The 19,227-nt window shown below is 45.8% G+C and overlaps 1 protein-coding gene across 3 annotated transcripts in view; it reads left to right on the top strand.

Annotated features, from left to right (window-relative positions):
* ACOT7 (acyl-CoA thioesterase 7) overlaps positions 1-13,793 on the top strand; it is a 106,202-nt gene extending 92,409 nt beyond the window's left edge. For all 3 annotated transcript variants that reach the window (XM_048824966.2, XM_048824965.2, XM_075120982.1), the window contains one exon: positions 11,655-13,793. In XM_048824966.2, coding sequence (XP_048680923.1) covers positions 11,655-11,759 — 105 coding nt within the window. In that variant the 3' untranslated portion in view covers positions 11,760-13,793. The remainder of the gene's footprint in view (positions 1-11,654) is intronic.
* Positions 13,794-19,227: the final 5,434 nt, after the last annotated feature.

Below are 19,227 nucleotides of genomic sequence, written 5' to 3'. Positions count from 1 at the left end.
TGAAATATAAATAGCAACTTCATTATTGTGGGAGTTCATATTTCAGCAGCATATTCTCTCCATCGGCCTCTCACATGGGTCTGCTTGGTTTAAAAAGAGTTGCTGATAAGGCCTATGAGATTAGTTACCACTCATAAGAGCATCTTTATTTTAAGAACTGGGCTGATGGTGAGATCAGCCTCTTCCTCTGCTTTGAAAGTCCCCAATATGAGCAATTTAATTCAACCTTTAGAAAGTGATGGGAATGGGATGGGGATGATGCGCACTGGGATATTTGTGCAGTAATGTCATTTGCAGTGAGTTCCAGCATCTTCCATGAGATGTTGCTTCATTAAGCCTTGTACCTATAGGAAGTGCAGCATGTTAGCTGGTGCAAAGTCATGTCAATTCTGGTGGCTTAACAGGCAGCGATGTGGCATCTACTGTCCAGTGCCACTCTGCTGTACCTCAGCGGTGCACATGAGTGGGTATTTTACCACATGCTAAACAAAAGGCCTTGGGCAGTTTCTGCCCAGAGTTTTTCACATAGGTCCTGGCTGGGAATGGTGGCTTCCAGCAGCTAACCATCACTAACGTGCTTATGTCCCCCGGACGCTAATATCAGTGCATTTCACATGCCTCGTGACCATACATGTTTGTGGCCATAGGGCTGAATTCTGCCCTGGCTGTTGCCTGGCACAGTGGGTTTGCACAGGGTGCAAGTCATTGCAGAGCTCGGCAGTACCTCGCTTGCCCTGCTCAATTAAATATCTAAAATAATCTGGACACAAGTTTTAATTGCACTCATTATCATCCAGAGACGCCTTATGTTTCCCATTATAAACTCAAGTGAGGTTTCTCTGTATGACTTCACTAATTAAAGAGGTCTGTAACTGTCAGGCTTACAGGAAATTGTTCTGCCCACCCCTCGAAGCCCTGATCAGCCTAGACAGCCATTCATTCTAAAACAGACAGGCTATTGACTCTGCTAATTGTGAACTTCATTACTTATTTCATATGCCAAGTTATCAGGGTGTGTTCTCAAATCACACACAGGAAAGGCAAATGCCAAAGCGTTTTGTTTGCAAGTTTCCTATTGGAAAATGAGAACAATGTTTTCCACTGTAGATTAGTCTTACACCCACACGCAGTGGGGCCAGGCTGGAGACCATATGGGAGATGAGAATTCTGGGCCAAACTCAGCTGCTCTCACTAAGCAGGCTGCCTTCCAGGCCTGGGGCAGAGCTGGGAGCATTTAATGGCCCTCTCAAGGGACCTTTGTAGGAGGCAGTACCAACAGATACTAGAACCTCCAGCCCTGCTTGCCTGGAAGTCTGGGCTGGCGGCTTAGTTGAGTGGATAGGGCAGGGTCTGGGTCTGGGTCTGGGTCTGGACCCCTGTTCTAAGCCCACTCCTGGCACTAGGTCCTGTGACTCTGGACAGTTTTGTGGCCTTTCTGTGGAGCTCTGTTCTTTACCCACCCTTACTTTGACAAACTGGAAATAAGACGCAGATTAAGCAAGGGTAAATCTGCCATTGGAACAGATTACCTAGGGAGGTGGTAAATTGACCACCTGGAGTCTGTCAAGATGGGCTGCTCTTTAAAGGATGCTGTATCTTGTCCATTAATAGTTGGGCTTGATGCAGTAATCACTGGGTAAAACTCTGGCCTGTGTTATGCAGGAGGTAGACTAGCTTATTATAATAGTCCCTTCTGGCCTTAAAGTCTGTGAAATTGTAGATTTCCATGTATTGCTTTGAGATCCAGCCCGCCACTCCCTTCCTTTTCCCTGGTGTATTTACTGCCAAATGGTAGCCAGCTCAGATGGTCTGTGGTAAAGTGGATGAGCTGTGCTGTCTGCTGCATGGCACTGTTAGCCAGACACACTCGGACTCGTCCAGAGACTCCTTCGCTTGTTTTCTCTGCAGCTGTACTTGGCATTCTAAAAATGCATGTGTCTTCTGAAAAGTAAGTGTTTTATAGGGAGGAGGGGAGTGACCTCCCAGAGCCAGCTGGAGTGTGGGGGGCTGCAAGATGGCACTTCGTCTCCCATTACTTTGTCAGTGTAGCAAGAGAAAAGCAGCAGAGTGGTGGCTTCTGAGCGTCACTTGAATAATGTAAAATATCTGCAGGTGCTAACAGGCATGTAGTCCATGCTGCAGGCCAAGCTTTCTGCTCCCACAGGGCAGATTCTGGCCCCCGTTTCCCTGGAGGACAGCAAGGCGAAACAGGCGGCCCTGGCCAGGGCGCAGGGCTGCTATCTTTCCTCTGTTCGGTCCAGGGGAACGAAACAGCCTGCTGCCTTTGAAGACCTTGGTCTAGCCTGCACTGGAATTTTCAGGCCCTTCGCTCCCATTGGATATAGCTGTAGGCCAGGCTACTACCAGCTCAGGCCTTTCCCCCTCAAGTCTGAAAAATGGAAGTGTGGACTCAGCCTTACCCTGGCTGCGTGTGTCCTTCTACCCCCTTGATACCACCAGGGCATCAGGGACACTCCAGCAGGGCTTGTATTTTAATGGCACGTTACTAATTGAGAGCCAGCCCAAACTCGGCCTTCAGGGTGCCTGTCTAGGTGTGTGCACCAGCTCTTTGTGCCGCTCTTGAGCAGCAGCCTGCTGGAGTGCAGCATAGCTGGCCCCGTGTGCCAGACGCTTCAGAAACACTGCGGAAACTCCAGTCACAGGAGGATGCTGAATCCGGAGGCGAGCCAGGTTTTTTTGGCTCCCCAGTAGTGAGCATCTGCTCTGGAAAGGAATGTTCTTGCTTACTTTGTAATTGCTTTTAGAAAACAGCTGGTTTTTACATCCGTATTATTCTGTCCAGTGGAAAGGGACATCAAAACCCTTGTGTACTGCAGAGAATGTGAATGTGATCCATCTAGTGCTGGAGTGGACAGGGCTGACTCTATTGGCATGGCATAGTAGCATGGCATGTTACCGGGCAAGGGAAGCAGAGTTTGCCACTCCAGGTCAGGTGTTCACTGCTAGCCAGCAGTCTGTGTAGGAAGCATGTCTCTTGCTCTATCTCAATCCTCCTGTCCTTGCCCTAAAGTGCTTACAGTTTAACTAGAGATACTGGCAACCCCAAGGCCAGAATTTCTATTTCAGCTGATGAGGTGATGCTGGTCCTTGCACCAAATCTCCACTGAGTCTCTTTTAAAACCTCTGGAGTTCACCTTAGATCTGATATGGGACTTGCCCTGCTATGCAAGATGAAACGTGCCCAAAGAGATAAAAACAAAACAGTGGTTGGAGTTGGTGTTAACTTTTTGTCTCATTTCACTCAAAAGTTAGCACCTCCATGTGTTCCGTCGAGCATGATTTAGTTTCCATACTAGGTCATTAGGGGCTGTGTGGGCAGATGATGCAACATCAGCAAAATATGTGGGTGAATATACTTTTAACATCAAAAGGATGACAAGTCCCCTTGTGCTGTAGCAGACAGCAGTGTCCTGAGTCACTCTAGGGTCATTGGTTGGGGGCTCTGACATTCCACATTGATCTCAGCCCCATATGTTTCAGCTGCAGAGTAGCTCCCGTCCCTGGCAGGCCCAGAGCAGCCATGTCAGATGCAGCTCCTGGAGCTGACTGGCAGATACATCTGTGTATCTCTGGGCAATAATTTAATAATTAATCTGTATTGTTCCCATGTAGTTCAGGGTTATACATTTTTAATCGATTCCCCCAGGCAATTGCACCAGGTGCTGCATTGCCTTTAATTTTTGCCATGTGCTAGTTGAGGGAATTCGGGGGTTGGTAACATGCCCACCATTAGTATTACTAGTTAGAACTTTAATTTATAAGCCTTTAAGGTCCTGTGATTCTCAGTCGCCTAGTGTTTGATGTTAAAATCCCAGAGTCACACAGGTGGGACCACACACAATATTCTCCTGAGTCTTTGTTGTTCCTTTGTGCATCTGAGTGAGTGCTTTTCTGTTCCCACCTTATAGTCTTAAATAAAACATGATCTGGCTGATGAAGTAACTGCTGATATGGCATACTTGGGTTTCTCCAAGGCATTTGACCTACTACCACATGATACTTTGATTAAAAAATTTGAATTCTATGGAATTAACACATTAGCTGGATTTAAAATTGTCTCACAGATAATCCCAGAATGTAGCTGACAATAGGGAAGTATCAATAAGCAGGACTGTTTCTAGGAGGGGGACAGCTTACTGTTAGTGATTTGAATCACCTGGTTAAATGGAACAATCCAATAAAATGTATTTTCATAAAATCATCAAATATCAGGGTTGGAAGGGACCTCAGAAGGTCATCTAGTCCAACCCCCTGCTTAAAGCAGGACCAATCCCGACCTAATCATCCCAGCCAGGACTTTGTCAGGCCTGACCTTAAAAACTTCTAAGGAAGGAGATTCCACCACCTCCCTAGGTAACGCATTCCAGTGTTTCACCACCCTCCTAGTGAAAAAGTTTTTCCTACTATTCAACCTAAACCTCCCCCACTGCAACTTGAGACCATTACTCCTCGTTCTGTCATCTACTACCACTGAGAACAGTCTAGATCCATCCTCTTTGGAACCCCCTTTCAGGTAGTTGAAAGCAGCTATCAAATCCCCCCTCATTCTTCTCTTCCGCAGACTAAACAATCCCAGTTCCCTCAGCCTCTCCCGATATGTCATGTGTTCCAGTCCCCTAATCATTTTTGTTGCCCTCCGCTGGATGTTTTCCAATTTTTCCACATCCTTCTTGTAGTGTGGGGCCCAAAACTGGACACAGTACTCCAGATGAGGCCTCACCAATGTCGAATAGAGGGGAATGATCATAGGATCATAGAATCATCGAATATCAGGGTTGGAAGGGACCTCAGGAGGTCATCTAGTCCAACCCCCTACTCAAAGCAGGACCAATCCCCACGTCCCTCGATCTGCTGGCAATGCCCTACTTATACATCCCAAAATGCCATTGGCCTTTTTGGCAACAAGGGCACACTGTTGACTTATATCCAGCTTCTCGTCCACTGTAACCCCTAGGTCCTTTTCTGCAGAACTGCTGCCGAGCCATTCGATCCCTAGTCTGTAGCGGTGCATGGGATTCTTCCGTCCTAAGTGCAAGACTCTGCACTTGTCCTTGTTGAACCTCATCAGATTTCTTTTGGCCTAATCCTCTAACTTGTCTAGGGCCCTCTGTATCCTATCCCTACCCTCCAGCATATCTACCTCTCCTCCCAGTTTAGTGTCATCTGCAAACTTGCTGAGGGTGCAATCCACTCCATCTTCCAGATCATTAATGAAGATATTGAACAAAACTGGCCCCAGGACCGACCCTTGGGGCACTCCGCTTGATTCCGGTTGCCAACTGGACATGGAGCCATTGATCACTATCCGTTGAGCTTGACTAGCTAGCTAGCTTTCTATCCACCTTAGTGTCCATTCATCCAACCCATACTTCTTTAACTTGCTGGCAAGAATACTGTGGGAGACCATGTCAAAAGCTTTGCTAAAGTCAGGGAACAACATGTCCACTGCTTTCTCCTCGTCCACAGAGCCAGTTATCTCGTCATAGAAGGCAATTAGATTAGTCAGGCATGACTTGCCCTTGGCGAATCCATGCTGATTGTTCCTGATCACTTTCCTCTTCTCTGAGTGCTTCAGAATTGATTCCTTGAGGACCTGCTCCATGATTTTTCCAGGGACTGAGGTGAGGCTGACTGGCCTGTAGTTCCCAGGATCCTCCTTCTTCCCTTTTTTAAAGATGGGCACTCCATTAGCCTTTTACTTTAATACAGGCAAATGCCAGGTACGTGCATCGGGGAACAAAGAATGCCAATTATAGATACAGGATGGAAGTCTGTCTCAGAAAGCAGTGATTCAGAAAAGCACTTGGGTGTCATTGCAGATAATCCTCTCAGTGTGAGCTTTCAGTACAGTGTTGTGGCGAAAAGGGCTAATGGGGCCCTTGGGTGTATAAAAAGGGGAACATCGAATAGAGATAGGGAAGTGGTCTTGCCTGGTAAGACTGCTGCTTGTATACTGTGTCCAGTTCTGGTGACCACACTTCAAGAAGGATGTGGAGATATTGGAGAGAGTTCAGTGGAGGACCACAAACGTGGTCCGGGGGCTGGAAGGCTTAAGGAGTTAAATGTATTCAGCGTACTGAAGAGAAGGTTTAGAGGTACTTGATCGTGACGCATGGAAAAGAGATCTGATCGTGAGAAGCTTTTCAACCTTGCTGACAGAGGCGCAACAAGATTCAATTCAACTTTGATATAAGATGCAGCTTCTTAGCAGTGCGGGTGATTAAACAGTGGAACAGTTTACTGGGGAGGCAGTGGGCTCTCCAGCTCTTGGAGTCTTTATGACAAGATTAGATATCTTTCTGAAAGTTGTGTCTGGGAGAGGTTTGCAGGCTGGGGACAGTGGACGTGGGTACGGGCTGAATGTCTGTGGTGGTCCCATCTGGCCTTGGAGTCTCAAGCTTCAGAGCTTCAGCATGTCACTTGCAGGGGTCAGGAAGGAATTCCCCACCCCACCCCCCAAACACCCATTTGCAATCTGGGTGGCTGTTTTTTCCACCTTTCTCTGAAACATCAGAGATTGTCCACAGCTAGAGACAGGATGCCAGCTGGGGTGGGCCAGTTGTCTGGGCTAGTCCAGAGAATCCTATTTCTAGCGGCCTGGCTGGTGTGTCTTGCTTACATGTTCAGTGTCCAGCTGACCGCCAGATTTGGGGTCAGGAAGGAATTTCCCCCCAGGTCAGATTGGCAGGGACCCTTGGGGGTTTTCACCTTCCTCTGCAGTGACAGGCCCGGGTCACAGGCTGGGATCCTCGAGGCATCTCTCACCTATTTGAGCCCTTGCTGTTCCAGAGGCCTCAGTCTCTCCTGTTCTCAGCCTGGGGCACGCAACAGTTACTCTCCTGCTGACTAAACTGCTTTAGTTTCGTCACTGGGCTCCACATCGGGGTGACATGTTCCTGCCTGTGAAAGGCAGGAGGTCAGACTAGATGATCTCATGGTCCCTTCTGCCCTTCATCTCTGTGAAACTAGTGCACTATTTTCCCCTTAGAGATGGAGTTTCTTTTCCTGTTCAGTTTTCAGAGCAGCAGCCGTGTTAGTCTGTATCCGCAAAAAGAACAGGAGGATTTGTGGCACCTTAGAGACTAACCAATTTATTTGAGCATGAGCTTTCGTGGGCTACAGCCCATTTCATCGGATGCATCGGAGTTCCTGTTCAGTCAGGTCAGTCGCCTCCACCCCCTCCAATTCCCCCTTGAACGGATGATTCATGGTTATATTTTTGCCCTTGGCAGTTCCTTCCATAAGTCAAGTGGTAGGAAGAAATGTTTCCAGGATTGCTCGGAGGCTAGTCCCCTCAACTTCAGCTCGGGGGAGAGGTCGCTGCTTGTTCAGCATTAACGCAAACTCTGTGCCGGCTCTGCAAAAGCCTCCTGGTGAGCAGCGTGCGGATGGTCATTTGTCCATGTGGGCTGTGGGCTCCCTGGCCCTGGGGCAGCCCCACTGTTCTGGGGTAACAGTTACTTGAGTTTGTGAAAGTGTTTTAGTAGCTTCTGTTGCCTTTGTGTGTTCTGCTAGCTCCCATCAATCATCGCACAGGGAATTAAGAGCAACACAAGGTCTCTCCAGCGGGATTCTTGAGCCCCTTCCAGCTGGGAGATGGCCTTTCTGTTTCTCCTGCCCATCCCCTGATAGAGTGGCGATGGCAGCAGGGACAGAAGGCACTCCTCTGAGTGCCTGTCAAGCCCTACCAACCTCCCTCACCTGTCCCAACCTGGGAAGTAATTGTAAGTGGCCATCAGAGGCACAATGGCTGTATGAGCAGTGTTGACAGAGGGATATGTACAGTCAACTGCTAGACAGATGAGGCTGGTGGCAAAGGACTGAAATCAGGACTTAATTTGGATCCCACTGTGGGAGAGATGGAGCTGCTGTGTAATAAGCTAAGAATACGGTTTCTTGACTTGGTTAATGGGATATTTACTGTATGGCTGTCCTGGACTAAACCCCCAGGGGGGTTGGGAACCGAACAGGAAGGCAACACAATGACGTGAGATAAGACCTCTCTCAGCAAATATTAGGGGTGGTGTGAGTCAGTGCAGGAGCCTTTTGCTTTGACTCTACCCCCTGTGAGCAAACGGGTTTGGGGCAACAGGTCCCACCCTGGAAAATAAGGGCTAGTCTACATGAGAAGCGCCACATCGTGCAGCTGCCTTCTGCTGTTGGGAGAGCACAGAATAGGGCTGTCGGCAGCACAATAAAACCACCTCCCTGAGAGAGGCTGATTCACAGCCCTGAGCCACATTAGTTAGACTGACACAACTGTTGTGTATACAAACCCTGCGTCAGAGGGCTGCTGTCTGGATTTAAGGACAAAGGAAAGCCAAGGTGAACCCAGATTCTGGAGTGTGGGGTGTCTGGGAAGTGGGACCTGCCCAGAGTTTCTGCTAAGGAATGGCAAGCCTCTAGGTAAGATCGATGTGCCTGTATGCCCAAACCAGAAAAGTGAAGTGGACACTGAAATAAAGCTGTAGCATATAAATAATAATAATAAAAAAACCTTTTGTTAAAATCCTTTTCGTCTCATCTAGTGCTTTGCTCCTGTGGTTCACTAACAGTACTTTCGTTTTAAGAAGGCTGTTCTGAGCCCCTGCATTTACTGCTGGTCACACGCTCCAGACGGGAAGAACTGTAGGTACCGAGTCCAGTTGGATCTGCTGGATATCCATGGTGTATACACAGGGCGCTTTGAGAGAATCACGTCCTTCCCTCGGGAGCGGTGTTCACCTCCCAGAGCACTTCAGCTAAATTAGTCGTGTTTGTTTACTTGTTTGTCATTTACAGCCAGGAAAACCAATAATGGAGAGTGGAGCCCACGCAGAAAACAAGCTTCTCTCTACTCCTCTTCCTCAACAGGGCCGTTGTCTTGTCAATTAGTGCGCTGTTACTACCTGTATGGCTAGTAAAGCTTCCCATTGTTTACAAAGAATGTAGGCTAATGGTTCAGCAAGGAGCATCCTTGAAAGCGACAATCCATTCATACTGCTGTTCTTGTGGCTGAAAAACAGGACCAAGATGATGCATAATAAATAAATGTGATCCATGAACGTCCCCTTTGCTGGTTGCAATTAAGCCATGAAGGGTTGGCCTGCATGTCTCTTGCACTGACAGATTTTTAAGCCAGGGCACGCTTGGCATGTGAGATTTGTCTCTGCACGTGGTGTTTGGATAATCTTGGTATGAACATTGCTTGGGAAAGCCGTGTGAGTCTCCAGTCTAAGATTTCACTGGTTGCTGGGCTACACCCGCACTGCACGCTTCTTTTGGTGGCATGCATAGCATGTACTCGGGAAGCCCCAAGCACGGGTTTAAGTAGCAGTATAGACAGTGAGGCATAGCTTAAGACAAGTAAAGTACGGACACGGTATGTAACTTATGTGGTTCCCCAGTTGCCTAAGCTGTGCATCCCATCTGTGCTGCTGTTTTCTCCTGTGTAGTGTCCTGCTGTCTCCGCACTGCTGGAGCCTTTGCCCACCACAGGAAAAGAATATGGCATCGGGGAACGACTCCCAAGGTGCGGAAAAGCTCAGCCTCCCCCCTGCCAGAGCCTTTCACGGACATGTGTAGCTAGCCTGCTTTTCACTGCAGCATGGAGCTACACCACTGACAGGGGTGTGCAGTGTAGACGTAGCCTTGAGGGGAAGCTCATGAGTTTATCCAAGTGACAAGGGATTGCAGACACACGTTATAGATGAGCCTTCTGCTGAAAACTTAAGCCAAAGGTTTTAGGGGCTTTTTACTCAGTAGCTTATAAATAAGTGACCTCCTTCTGCCCCACTCTCAACTCCCATTTACTGGGCCAGGCTAGGCATAGCAGCCTGAAGAAAATGCCCATCCCATAGACAACACTGAAGAAAGGGGGGGGTGGGGAACGTAATAAAGCGACTTGGAAAAACCAACTCTAGCTGTGTGGTTCTATTGCCCATTTCAGAAGAGAACTCGCCCCAGCGTTTGAACTGTGCCAGAGCTGCTGTTTTGCTGGCTGGGAGGCTGCCAGGCTGGGACCTGGGGGCATGTAGAGAGCAGTTTGAGATGTCTGTGAGAGGAAGGGTTTGCTATAACCATACATTCAAAAGCTCATTCTAGTCATTTTTGCCAATAGCCTCTTACTCTGAAACATCTGGGAGTAAAGACTCCCTGCTCTGGTTTGGTCTCCTAGCTCCTGCAGGATATTTTCACTATACACAAACCTATTTGTTTGGGCTCCAAGAGGTTTGACTTGTTTCTGTTAGAGCCAGTAGCAGAAATGTCAATGTGTTGGACCTCACCATCCGGTCCTAAAGGACTTGATGGACCCAAAGGTGGGTGCTCTGGGGAGGCATTATGGGTTGATGATACTACTAAGTTACACATGTGCATAAAGGTTTGCAGGCTTGAGTCCTTGGACTGCAAGTTCCCGAAGTCTGGGGTTGTGCCGGGCTCTGTCTGGAAAGTGCAGCATTCACCCTGGTGCTGTCTAAACGAGAGAGAATATGATTTTAATATTCTCTTGCTGCTAGCCTCTGATTGTAACCCAAAATCACGGATAACTTTGATGCATTTCTTCATTGTGAAATGAATTCGTTCATCCAAATCCTATTAGCATGGTTACCTACAGCCAAGTGTTCTGCAGAGTGGTTATAAAACCATGTAAATTGTACCTAAAGTGTAACAAATTCAGTAATTTATAAAAATGAATGGCCATGAAGATGTTATCCCATAAGGGACTTGGCAGTGTGTACTTGGCTAAGAAATTAAAAGCTGCCATACGTGTCTGAGAAATTGATTTACCTTCCTGGCTAACCCACTTAACAAACATCTCTGTGCATAAATAAGTGAATTCCCTGTAACGTTTGACAAACTTCCACTCTTGCTGCCTTTTAACTTAAGGAATCTCAGGCTGCTGGCCTCCTTGCGGCTGCAGGGCTCCTAGGGCTTTTATTTGGTGATCGACTTTTAAAAAGCAATGAAGGGCCACAGCTTTTGAACTAAGAAAAGATCTTCGTTCAAAACAGAACATTCCCCTCCTACAAAAGGTGTGTCTGTGGCCTGCACGGGAGGCTGAGGGCTGTTCTTAATGACACTAGGGCACCTTCCATGGCTCCTGCGGTTTGCGTGCCATTCAGTTGGAAGCGTCTCTTGAAGGTGATCTCCTTTTAGCACTTGTTGGCTGTGGGTCAGTTTGCTGAATATCCTCCATCTCTGAACTATAGAGAAATAAGCATGTCTGCCGGGCAGAGACTGTCTGCTGCTACGTGTGGCCACTCGGGCTTGCAGTGCACTCATTTCTCACCCCTAAGATTCATGGAAGAGCTTTTTTATCTTAAATTCCTGCATAAATTCTCCAAGCCATTTCCTATGCTTGTTCTCCCTGGGGTGGATGATCGGATTCCTGTCAATAGTTTCTACTCTGTTATGCTGCAGTAAATGGGAGTAACTCCATTTGACTTCAGTGGAGTTACCCTAGATTTGCCCTGGTGCTGCTGAGGTCAGAATCTGTCCCATAGTTGCAAAGTCCTTGGGGTCTTTCAGGCTGGAAGGCAGACTAGAATGTTGACTGAATTGTTATGAAGTAAGCTAAGAGCTCGCTGTCAGACTCGCAAGCATCCAAAAGAGAACAGAAATAATATTCAGGTTTTTGATTTTCTGATCAACAGGTAGAAAGTGAAGATGAGAAGAGACGTTTTGAAGATGGAAAAGGGAGATATCTTCAAACGAAAGCCAAAAGGCAGGCACAGATGCAACCGCTCACTCAACAATGACCCTTCATCTTGGACCTAAATATTTATGGCAGAGCCGCCTAGAAATAAACATATCCACTTTAGAAATATTTACTTGGACAAATAAAACTAACCTTTCACTCGTGTTGTATGAAGTGTTCATTGGGCCCTGTGTATTCATTGATCCTGTACCTGTGCAAATGGTGGCAGAATTCATTCTGTGCGGCAGAATTGTACTCCAGAAGATAAGTTTTTCCTTTTTGTTTTTTTTAAAGTGAGCCTTTCAGATATGACTCAAGCGTTGAGATGGAGTGTTTGTCTTTTTGCGTTCACACATAAACTGAAACAATCGTTCTGAAGTCTGAGCTGTGCCACCATTCGTCACAATTGAATGTTAAATCTGAACCGTAATGATGCCAATTTAAATCAGTTTTTGAATTAGAATCATAAAATATCAGGGTTGGAGGGGACCTCAAGTCTAACCCCCTGCTAAAAGCAGGACCAATCCCCAACTAAATCATCCCAGTCAGGGCTTTGTCAAGCCTGACCTTAAAAACCTCAAAGGAAGGAGATTCCACCACCTCCCTAGGTAACGCATTCCAGTGCTTCACCACCCTCCTAGTGAAAGTTTTTCCTAATATCCAACCTAAACCTCCCCCACTGCAACTTGAGACCATTACTCCTTGTTCTGTCATCGGCTACCCCCGAGAACAGTCTAGAACCATCCTCTTTGGAACCCCCTTTCAGGTAGTTGAAAGCAGCTATCAAATCCTGCCCCCCATTCTTCTCTTCCGCAGACTAAACAATCCCAGTTCCCTCAGCCTCTCCTGATATGTCATGTGTTCCAGTCCCCTAATCATTTTTGTTGCCCTCCGCTGGACATTTTCTAATTTTTCCACATCCTTCTTGTAGTGTGGGGCCCAAAACTGGACACAGTACTCCAGATGAGACCTCACCAATGTCAAATAGAGAGGAATGATCATGTCCCTTGATCTGCTGGCAATGCCCCTACTTATACATCCCAAAATGCCATTGGCCTTCTTGGCAACAAGGGTACACTGTTGACTCGAATCCTGCTTCTCGTCCACTGTAACCCCAGGTCCTTTTCCGCAGAACTGCTGCCTAGCCATTCGGTCCCTAGTCTGTAGCAGTGCATGGGATTTTTCCGTCCTAAGTGGAGGACTCTGCACTTGTCCTTGCTGAACCTCCTCAGATTTCTTTTGGCCCAATCCTCTAATTTGTCAAGGGCCCTCTGCATCCTATCCCTACCCTCCAGCGTATCTAACTCTCCTCTCAGTTTCGTGTCATCTGCAAACTTGCTGAGGGTGCAATCCACACCATCCTCCAGATCATTAATGAAGATATTGAACAAAACCGTCCCGAGGACCGACGCTTGGGGCACTCCACTTGACACCGGCTGCCAACTAGACATGGAGCCATTGATCTCTACCCGTTGAGCCCGACAATCTAGCCAACTTTCTATCCACCTTATCGTCCATTCATCCAGCCCACACTTTTTTGTTAAACTACTGAGCAGTTTTAGCAGAAACATCCAGTCTAATATTTGTTCCATAATTCCAGGCAAACTACTGTGCCTTTCTGGATGCCAAAGGCCCATGCCTACTCCCCAAAACCACTAGCTTCCCAAAGGCCAAGTTCTGCAATACAGCTGTGTTTTATGTTTCTAAAAGGCACATTGAATATGTAGGAGCAGCATAAAATTGAATTTATGTCCAAGTAAATACTACCAGGTTACTGTACACCGTGTATTATTCATTCCAACACCATTCAATAAAATAACTCCAGTCTGCCATAGGTGGAGTGGCACAGAAAGCAACGGGCATACCAAAGAATACACAGGGCCATGACTTTTTGTAATGCAGTGTTGATCTACAGTATGTCCTAAAATATGTACACCAAAGCTTATTTATATTACTCAAGTATAAATGCTACTCAGTATTGTATGGGACTCTCAGTTCATTCCATTCAAATCTATGTAATATTTATGTGCACATCTAAGTTATTTAGGGTGCACTGTGACATGAATAAAGTCGGTCAGTCTTCAGCTGAAGGAAATAGGGTGTCATTTTTTTCTTTTCAGAAATTGTGTGTGGTCTAAATAATCATTCCAAGGTGTCCCAGGAGTTCTCTTCAGGGTTAGACTTGGGCTAATGTGTTCATTGGATTGAATGGGAAATGCCCCTGGAACAGGAGCTGCAGGACTAAAATGTGCAGTGCTCTTCATACTGAGTGTCTTCGGATAATCCCCGTGGAATTCATTTGTGTCATTAGTGTTGTGGTCACTCACCCCCCCCCAAGGGTTAAGAAGCTCTCATTAGAAGCTGCATTGAAATTACAACTCTAATCTCCTCAATAAACCAGGTAAAAGAGGTGAAAACACATAGCCTTGACAGGTGAGTGTGCCAGTCAGAGAATCATGGAAATGTAGGGCTGGAAGGGACCTTGAGAGGTCATCTAGTCCTGCCCCCTGTGCTGAGGCAGGACCCTGTAAACCTAGACCATCCCTGGAAGGTGTTTTTGTAACCGATTCTTAAAACCTCCAGTGGTGGGGAATTCCACGACCTACCTTGGACGCCTGTTCCAGAGCTTAACTACCCTGAGCGTTAGAAAGTTTTTCCTAATTTCTCACTTCAATCTCCCTTGGTGCAGATTATGCTGATGACTTGTCTTATCTTCAGTGGACATGAAGAACTATTGATCACCGTCTTCTTTATAATCGCCCTTAACATACTTGAAGACTTAACAAATGTCCCCCTCAGTCTTCTCAAGACTAAACATGCCCAGTTTTAGACAATTTTCTTCATAGGTCAGGTTTTCTAAACCTTTTATCACTTTTCTTTTTTGCTCTTATCTGGACTTTCCAATTTGTCCACATCTTTCCCAAAGTGTGGCACCCAGAACACAGGACTCCAGTTGAGGCGTCGCCAGTGCTGAGTAGAGTGGGACAGTTACCTCCCATCTTACATACAACTCTCCCATTCATACACCCCAGAATATTAGCCTTTATTGCAACTGCATCAGATTGTTGGCTCATTCAATTTGTAATCCACTGTAACCCTCATGTCCTTTTCAACAGTAGTCACTCAGCTAGTTATTCATTTTGCAGCTGTGCATTTGATTTTTTCTTAAGTAAATTTCCTAAGTAAATTTTGCAAATTTTATAGGAATAGTGTCCACTCCATTATCCAAGTCATTAATGAAAAATATTGACTAGTACTGGACCCAGTACAGCTCTCTGCAGTACCCCTCCCAGTTTGATAGCAAACCATTGATAATTACTCTTTGAATGGACTTATAGTTTTGTACCTACCTTATAATTTTATCTAGACCACATTTCCCTAGTTTGTCCTTGAGAATGTCATTAAAATCAAGCTTCCTCACATCCACTAGGCCAGTAAGCCTGTCCAAGAAGGAAATTAGGTTGGTTTGGCATTTGTTCTCGACAAAAATCCATGTTGGCAATTGCTTATAATCCTGTTATCCTCTAGGTGCTTACAAAATGATTGTTCGATAGTTTGTTGCAATAATTTGTAATTATAGGCTGTCCTATAATTTCCCAGGTCCTTTTTGTTCCCCTTTTTGAGGATAGGTGCTATGTTTGCACTTCTCCAGTCCTCTGAAACTCACCCGTCCTCCAGAAGTTCTCAAAGATAATCACTAATGGTTCCAAGGTTGCTTGAGCTAGTTCCTTAAGTACCCTAGGATGACTTTCATCAGGGCCTGCTGACTTGAATACATCTAACTTATCAAAATGCTCTTTTATCCCCTTCTTTCCCTATTTTGGTTGCATTCCTCCTTCCTTGTTATTAATATTAATTTTGTTAAGTACCTGGTCACCTAAATTGCCTGCCACCTTCAGGTTCTCAACCAGTTTCTCCCTGATCATCAGAATTACGTCTCAAAGGGCTGTCCCCCTCATTACTTCCTCCACCTTCTGAAACCAAAAGTTGTCCACAATACATTCCTAGAAATTACTGGATATTTTTATTTGTCCTGTTGATCAAGGATATGAACCATGCCGACGTTAATATAGAGAGATGTAATAGCAGAATTATGAACAGAGGTAATGACTAGTACATCAATTGCATAGGGAGTCACAGCTCAGAGCAAATTTTTATGGCCCATATATATATACAGGTTACACAGGAAAGCCTGGCGTATCCTTAGCTAAAGTCTAGAGCACAATAAATCTCACTGCTTTATGGAAGCCCTGCAGTACTGCTACACAGAAGTTATATGCCAATTAAAGTGAATGAGTCAGAAGTTAAATTATGACCTAAGCCAATTGAAATACAGTAGCATTACTTTTTGTTGAGCATGTACCAATGTCACTTCAGTATTTTCATGTTACTGTACATTCATCTCAAGTAGCCCAGATCTCATGTTGGAGAGACTCTTCCATCAAACTTTTTGGCTTCCTTGGCAATGAATGTTACCCTGGATTTTCTGTTGTCCTAGATTAATGCATTTTTCCTTAGCAATTTGAGATAGGGACTCCAGAGCTCTTGTTAAGAGCGGATTTATCTATTCTATACCCATCCGAATTCCATTCAAGTTCAACATTAACGTGAGCAAAGAGTGAACATCATGAGAGATCTTCAGACCTGTTTGAACAGGGGCTGTTTGTGCCCATTGGCATTTAGCCAGAGCCGGGGAGTGAAGAGAACCAGGTAAATTACAAACAAGGAGGGTCAGGGGATGAAGAGAAATCATACGTGATTTTTCTTTAACATCAAAAATGGTTTAAAAGAGGCAGTTCGATTTCAGGTCAGTTTAATGTTTCATTTCAATACGTTTGGCCCTTATCTATATCTCTGGCTGGAGAAGAGGGTTTTCTAGTTCTCTAGTGATCACTGAACAGTTTACCAAAATGTTTAATAGCTGTCCCAGAGGCACCTGCTAGCTTTCTACAAGGTGACTGTCATCATGTGCTTTCCTCAGAATGAATTTTCGGTATAAAAACTGGGTAGGTTCCACACTGATTGATTGCTTTGCCATTAGGAGCAATCATTCCACATTGCACAAAGCATGACCCGAAATGGAGAGCAGGCGTGTAAGGGGGTCATGCCATCAGGTTGGCTAAATAAAGGAGTGGATTCTTTAACTCAGTTGGGGTAAGATACAGATACCTTCCAGATAAATACAGCAGTCTCTCTTTGTTAAGCCAGGATTTATTCAGGAGCATCATAAGAAACAAATCTAGACAACCAGCTGAGCTGCTGTGTAAACCGTGATTGTCACTTTTATACAAGGATTAGTAGGATCAACACCCAAAGAGCAAGGCTTGGCGAGCCCTCAGGGATGTTAACACATTACAAGTAAGCAATGGGATCAACTCCACTAGCTGAAATCATTTGAGTGCTGCAAATGGCGCATATTGACACGGTGTTCTGTTGAACGACAGCCACTATCTGGTGCATTAATAGCTACTGCTAACAAGTGAGGAAGTATTTACAGTTACCTTACTGTAATTTCAGAATTAATACTGTTTTCTGGGCCTGGATGGCACTCTTGTAATGCAATAGCACCTGGTTATGGTTTGCAGATGGAGTTGCTACCATGCATGTTTTCAATACCTAGTTAACTCTGCTGTTAAAGCACACTTGTGTATTTGACTTGTATTTGTTCCCATGGTTTCCTTTTTCTTAAAACCCAAGGAATGTCCCAGGGACAGCCATGGCCACCCCTGGACAGGCCAAGCAGGGCCTAACAGGTTCATTTGGGCTCATTTAATGGCTTGGCTGCAGAGTCCTATACCTGGGTGGGAACTCTGTGGTCCTGGGTTTGGAAAAGCCTTTGAATGAGTCCAGCTCCATGAGATTTGGGCCAAACAACCGAGGTGAGTGGACTGAAGGATGCAGACATGAAGAAGCTCCATAAATGCAGTGGAATATGGCTGTCTTGAGGCACTGAATGAGGCCATGAGGTTTTAACTAGGGTGAATCCCCAGGATACATAAGGATTTGAGGCCAGTGCAAGAAGATATGGAGAGGTTGGCGCGGATACCTTTGATGCAGGAAGGAGCAGAACAGAGAACTTGGCTGTGCTCACTGCTGCTCTCACCTGCTTCATTTAGGATCAGCCAGACCCCGTTAGGATCCTTGCCCAAGTTGCAGTCCTGAAGTGTTGGGTTCTCCTTGTACTTGTGTGTATTGACTTGGAAGTGGCTCAGATCTAGTGCACGCTAACTAGGCTGGGACAATTTGAGCCTTTGGAGGAAAGACCCCATTAAATAGCTATAGTAGGTTATGGAAAAAATTAGAAGGTCTAAAAGGCGACATCTCAGTGCTTGTTACTAAGTAAACCAGAAGCCAGGGCATTTCATGAACTAAGGCAGGGAGATACAAAAACTTCAGCGAGAGTGCTGGGGAAACAGGGATCTGCGGAACTGAATAGAACAAAATGAGCAGTCTAAGACCATGTCAATATTTTCCTGCAGATGCATCAGGATAAAATTGCCAATTGATGCATGTCCAGAGGCTTGGAAGTATTAAATTAAAGGTTGTTCTCTCGAGGGAGGATTACCAGTCAATGCAGGACTTGCGCAGTTCAGCATGTCGTGCTGTTGTAGAGAAGAGTGATCGTGTAGTAGACACAGAAGCTATGGTACGCTGTAAATATCTGTGTGCTGCAGAACGGGGGTTAATCACTATACGTATTGAGCAGGTCTATTGACACATGTAACAGTTCTTGCATTTGGGAAAAGTGTCATCCAAATAGATTTGTTAATTTTCTAGGCAGGCTGCAAAGCTCACCTTTTCTTTCTGGGATTTGGGGAGCGGGCCGTCCGGAGAGCTTGGTTTAGTGTGGGGATTCCTGGGAGCGGGTGCATGGTGTGGGCAATTCAAGAGGCTGCAGATTTAATAAAGCCTAATTCTGGGATAGACCCTGAAAAAAACCCTAAATCAGTAAATAATGGTGATGATGCAAAAGCAGGAAAACACATTGCAGAAACCAGTCCAGTGCCAGTGCACAATATACACAATGCCTTGTGCTGCAGAATATGTTACTGAGGATAAAACAAGAGCCAGCTGTTGCTAACAGTAAATCTAAACCTGGAGACAAAATCATCTCTGGCCTGTATATCCAGTGAAGTCAATGAAAATACACCAAGGATAATTTTGGCCCACTGGACATATTACATAGTCTGGTTCCTTTGCTTTAAACTACAAAAGTAACAGTGACAGGCCCTGGAGAAATACAGGCTGCAGCCTTCAAACTAAAAATCAAAAGGACAAGAAGTCCAAGTGCTGGCATTTTATAAATCCAGTGCAGTGCCAGGTGCTCGAGCAGTATTGAGCAATGGAACGGAAATACAGTGGCACGGCAGGGAGCATGTATCTCTTCTCTTTGTGTTTAACCTACTCCAGTAGATGCAGACTGAGGACAGAGTAACCTGAGAACAGCAGGGATGGTACTGCCAGAGGCAAACCACACCCAGCCTGGGACAACTAGCGTGAGTGAAAGGGGAAAGAAATCCACTCCTTTT

This window comes from Caretta caretta, chromosome 18, assembly GCF_965140235.1.
Source record: "Caretta caretta isolate rCarCar2 chromosome 18, rCarCar1.hap1, whole genome shotgun sequence".
NCBI lineage: Eukaryota > Metazoa > Chordata > Testudines > Cheloniidae > Caretta > Caretta caretta.
This window is presented reverse-complemented; position numbering and strand designations above follow the sequence as displayed.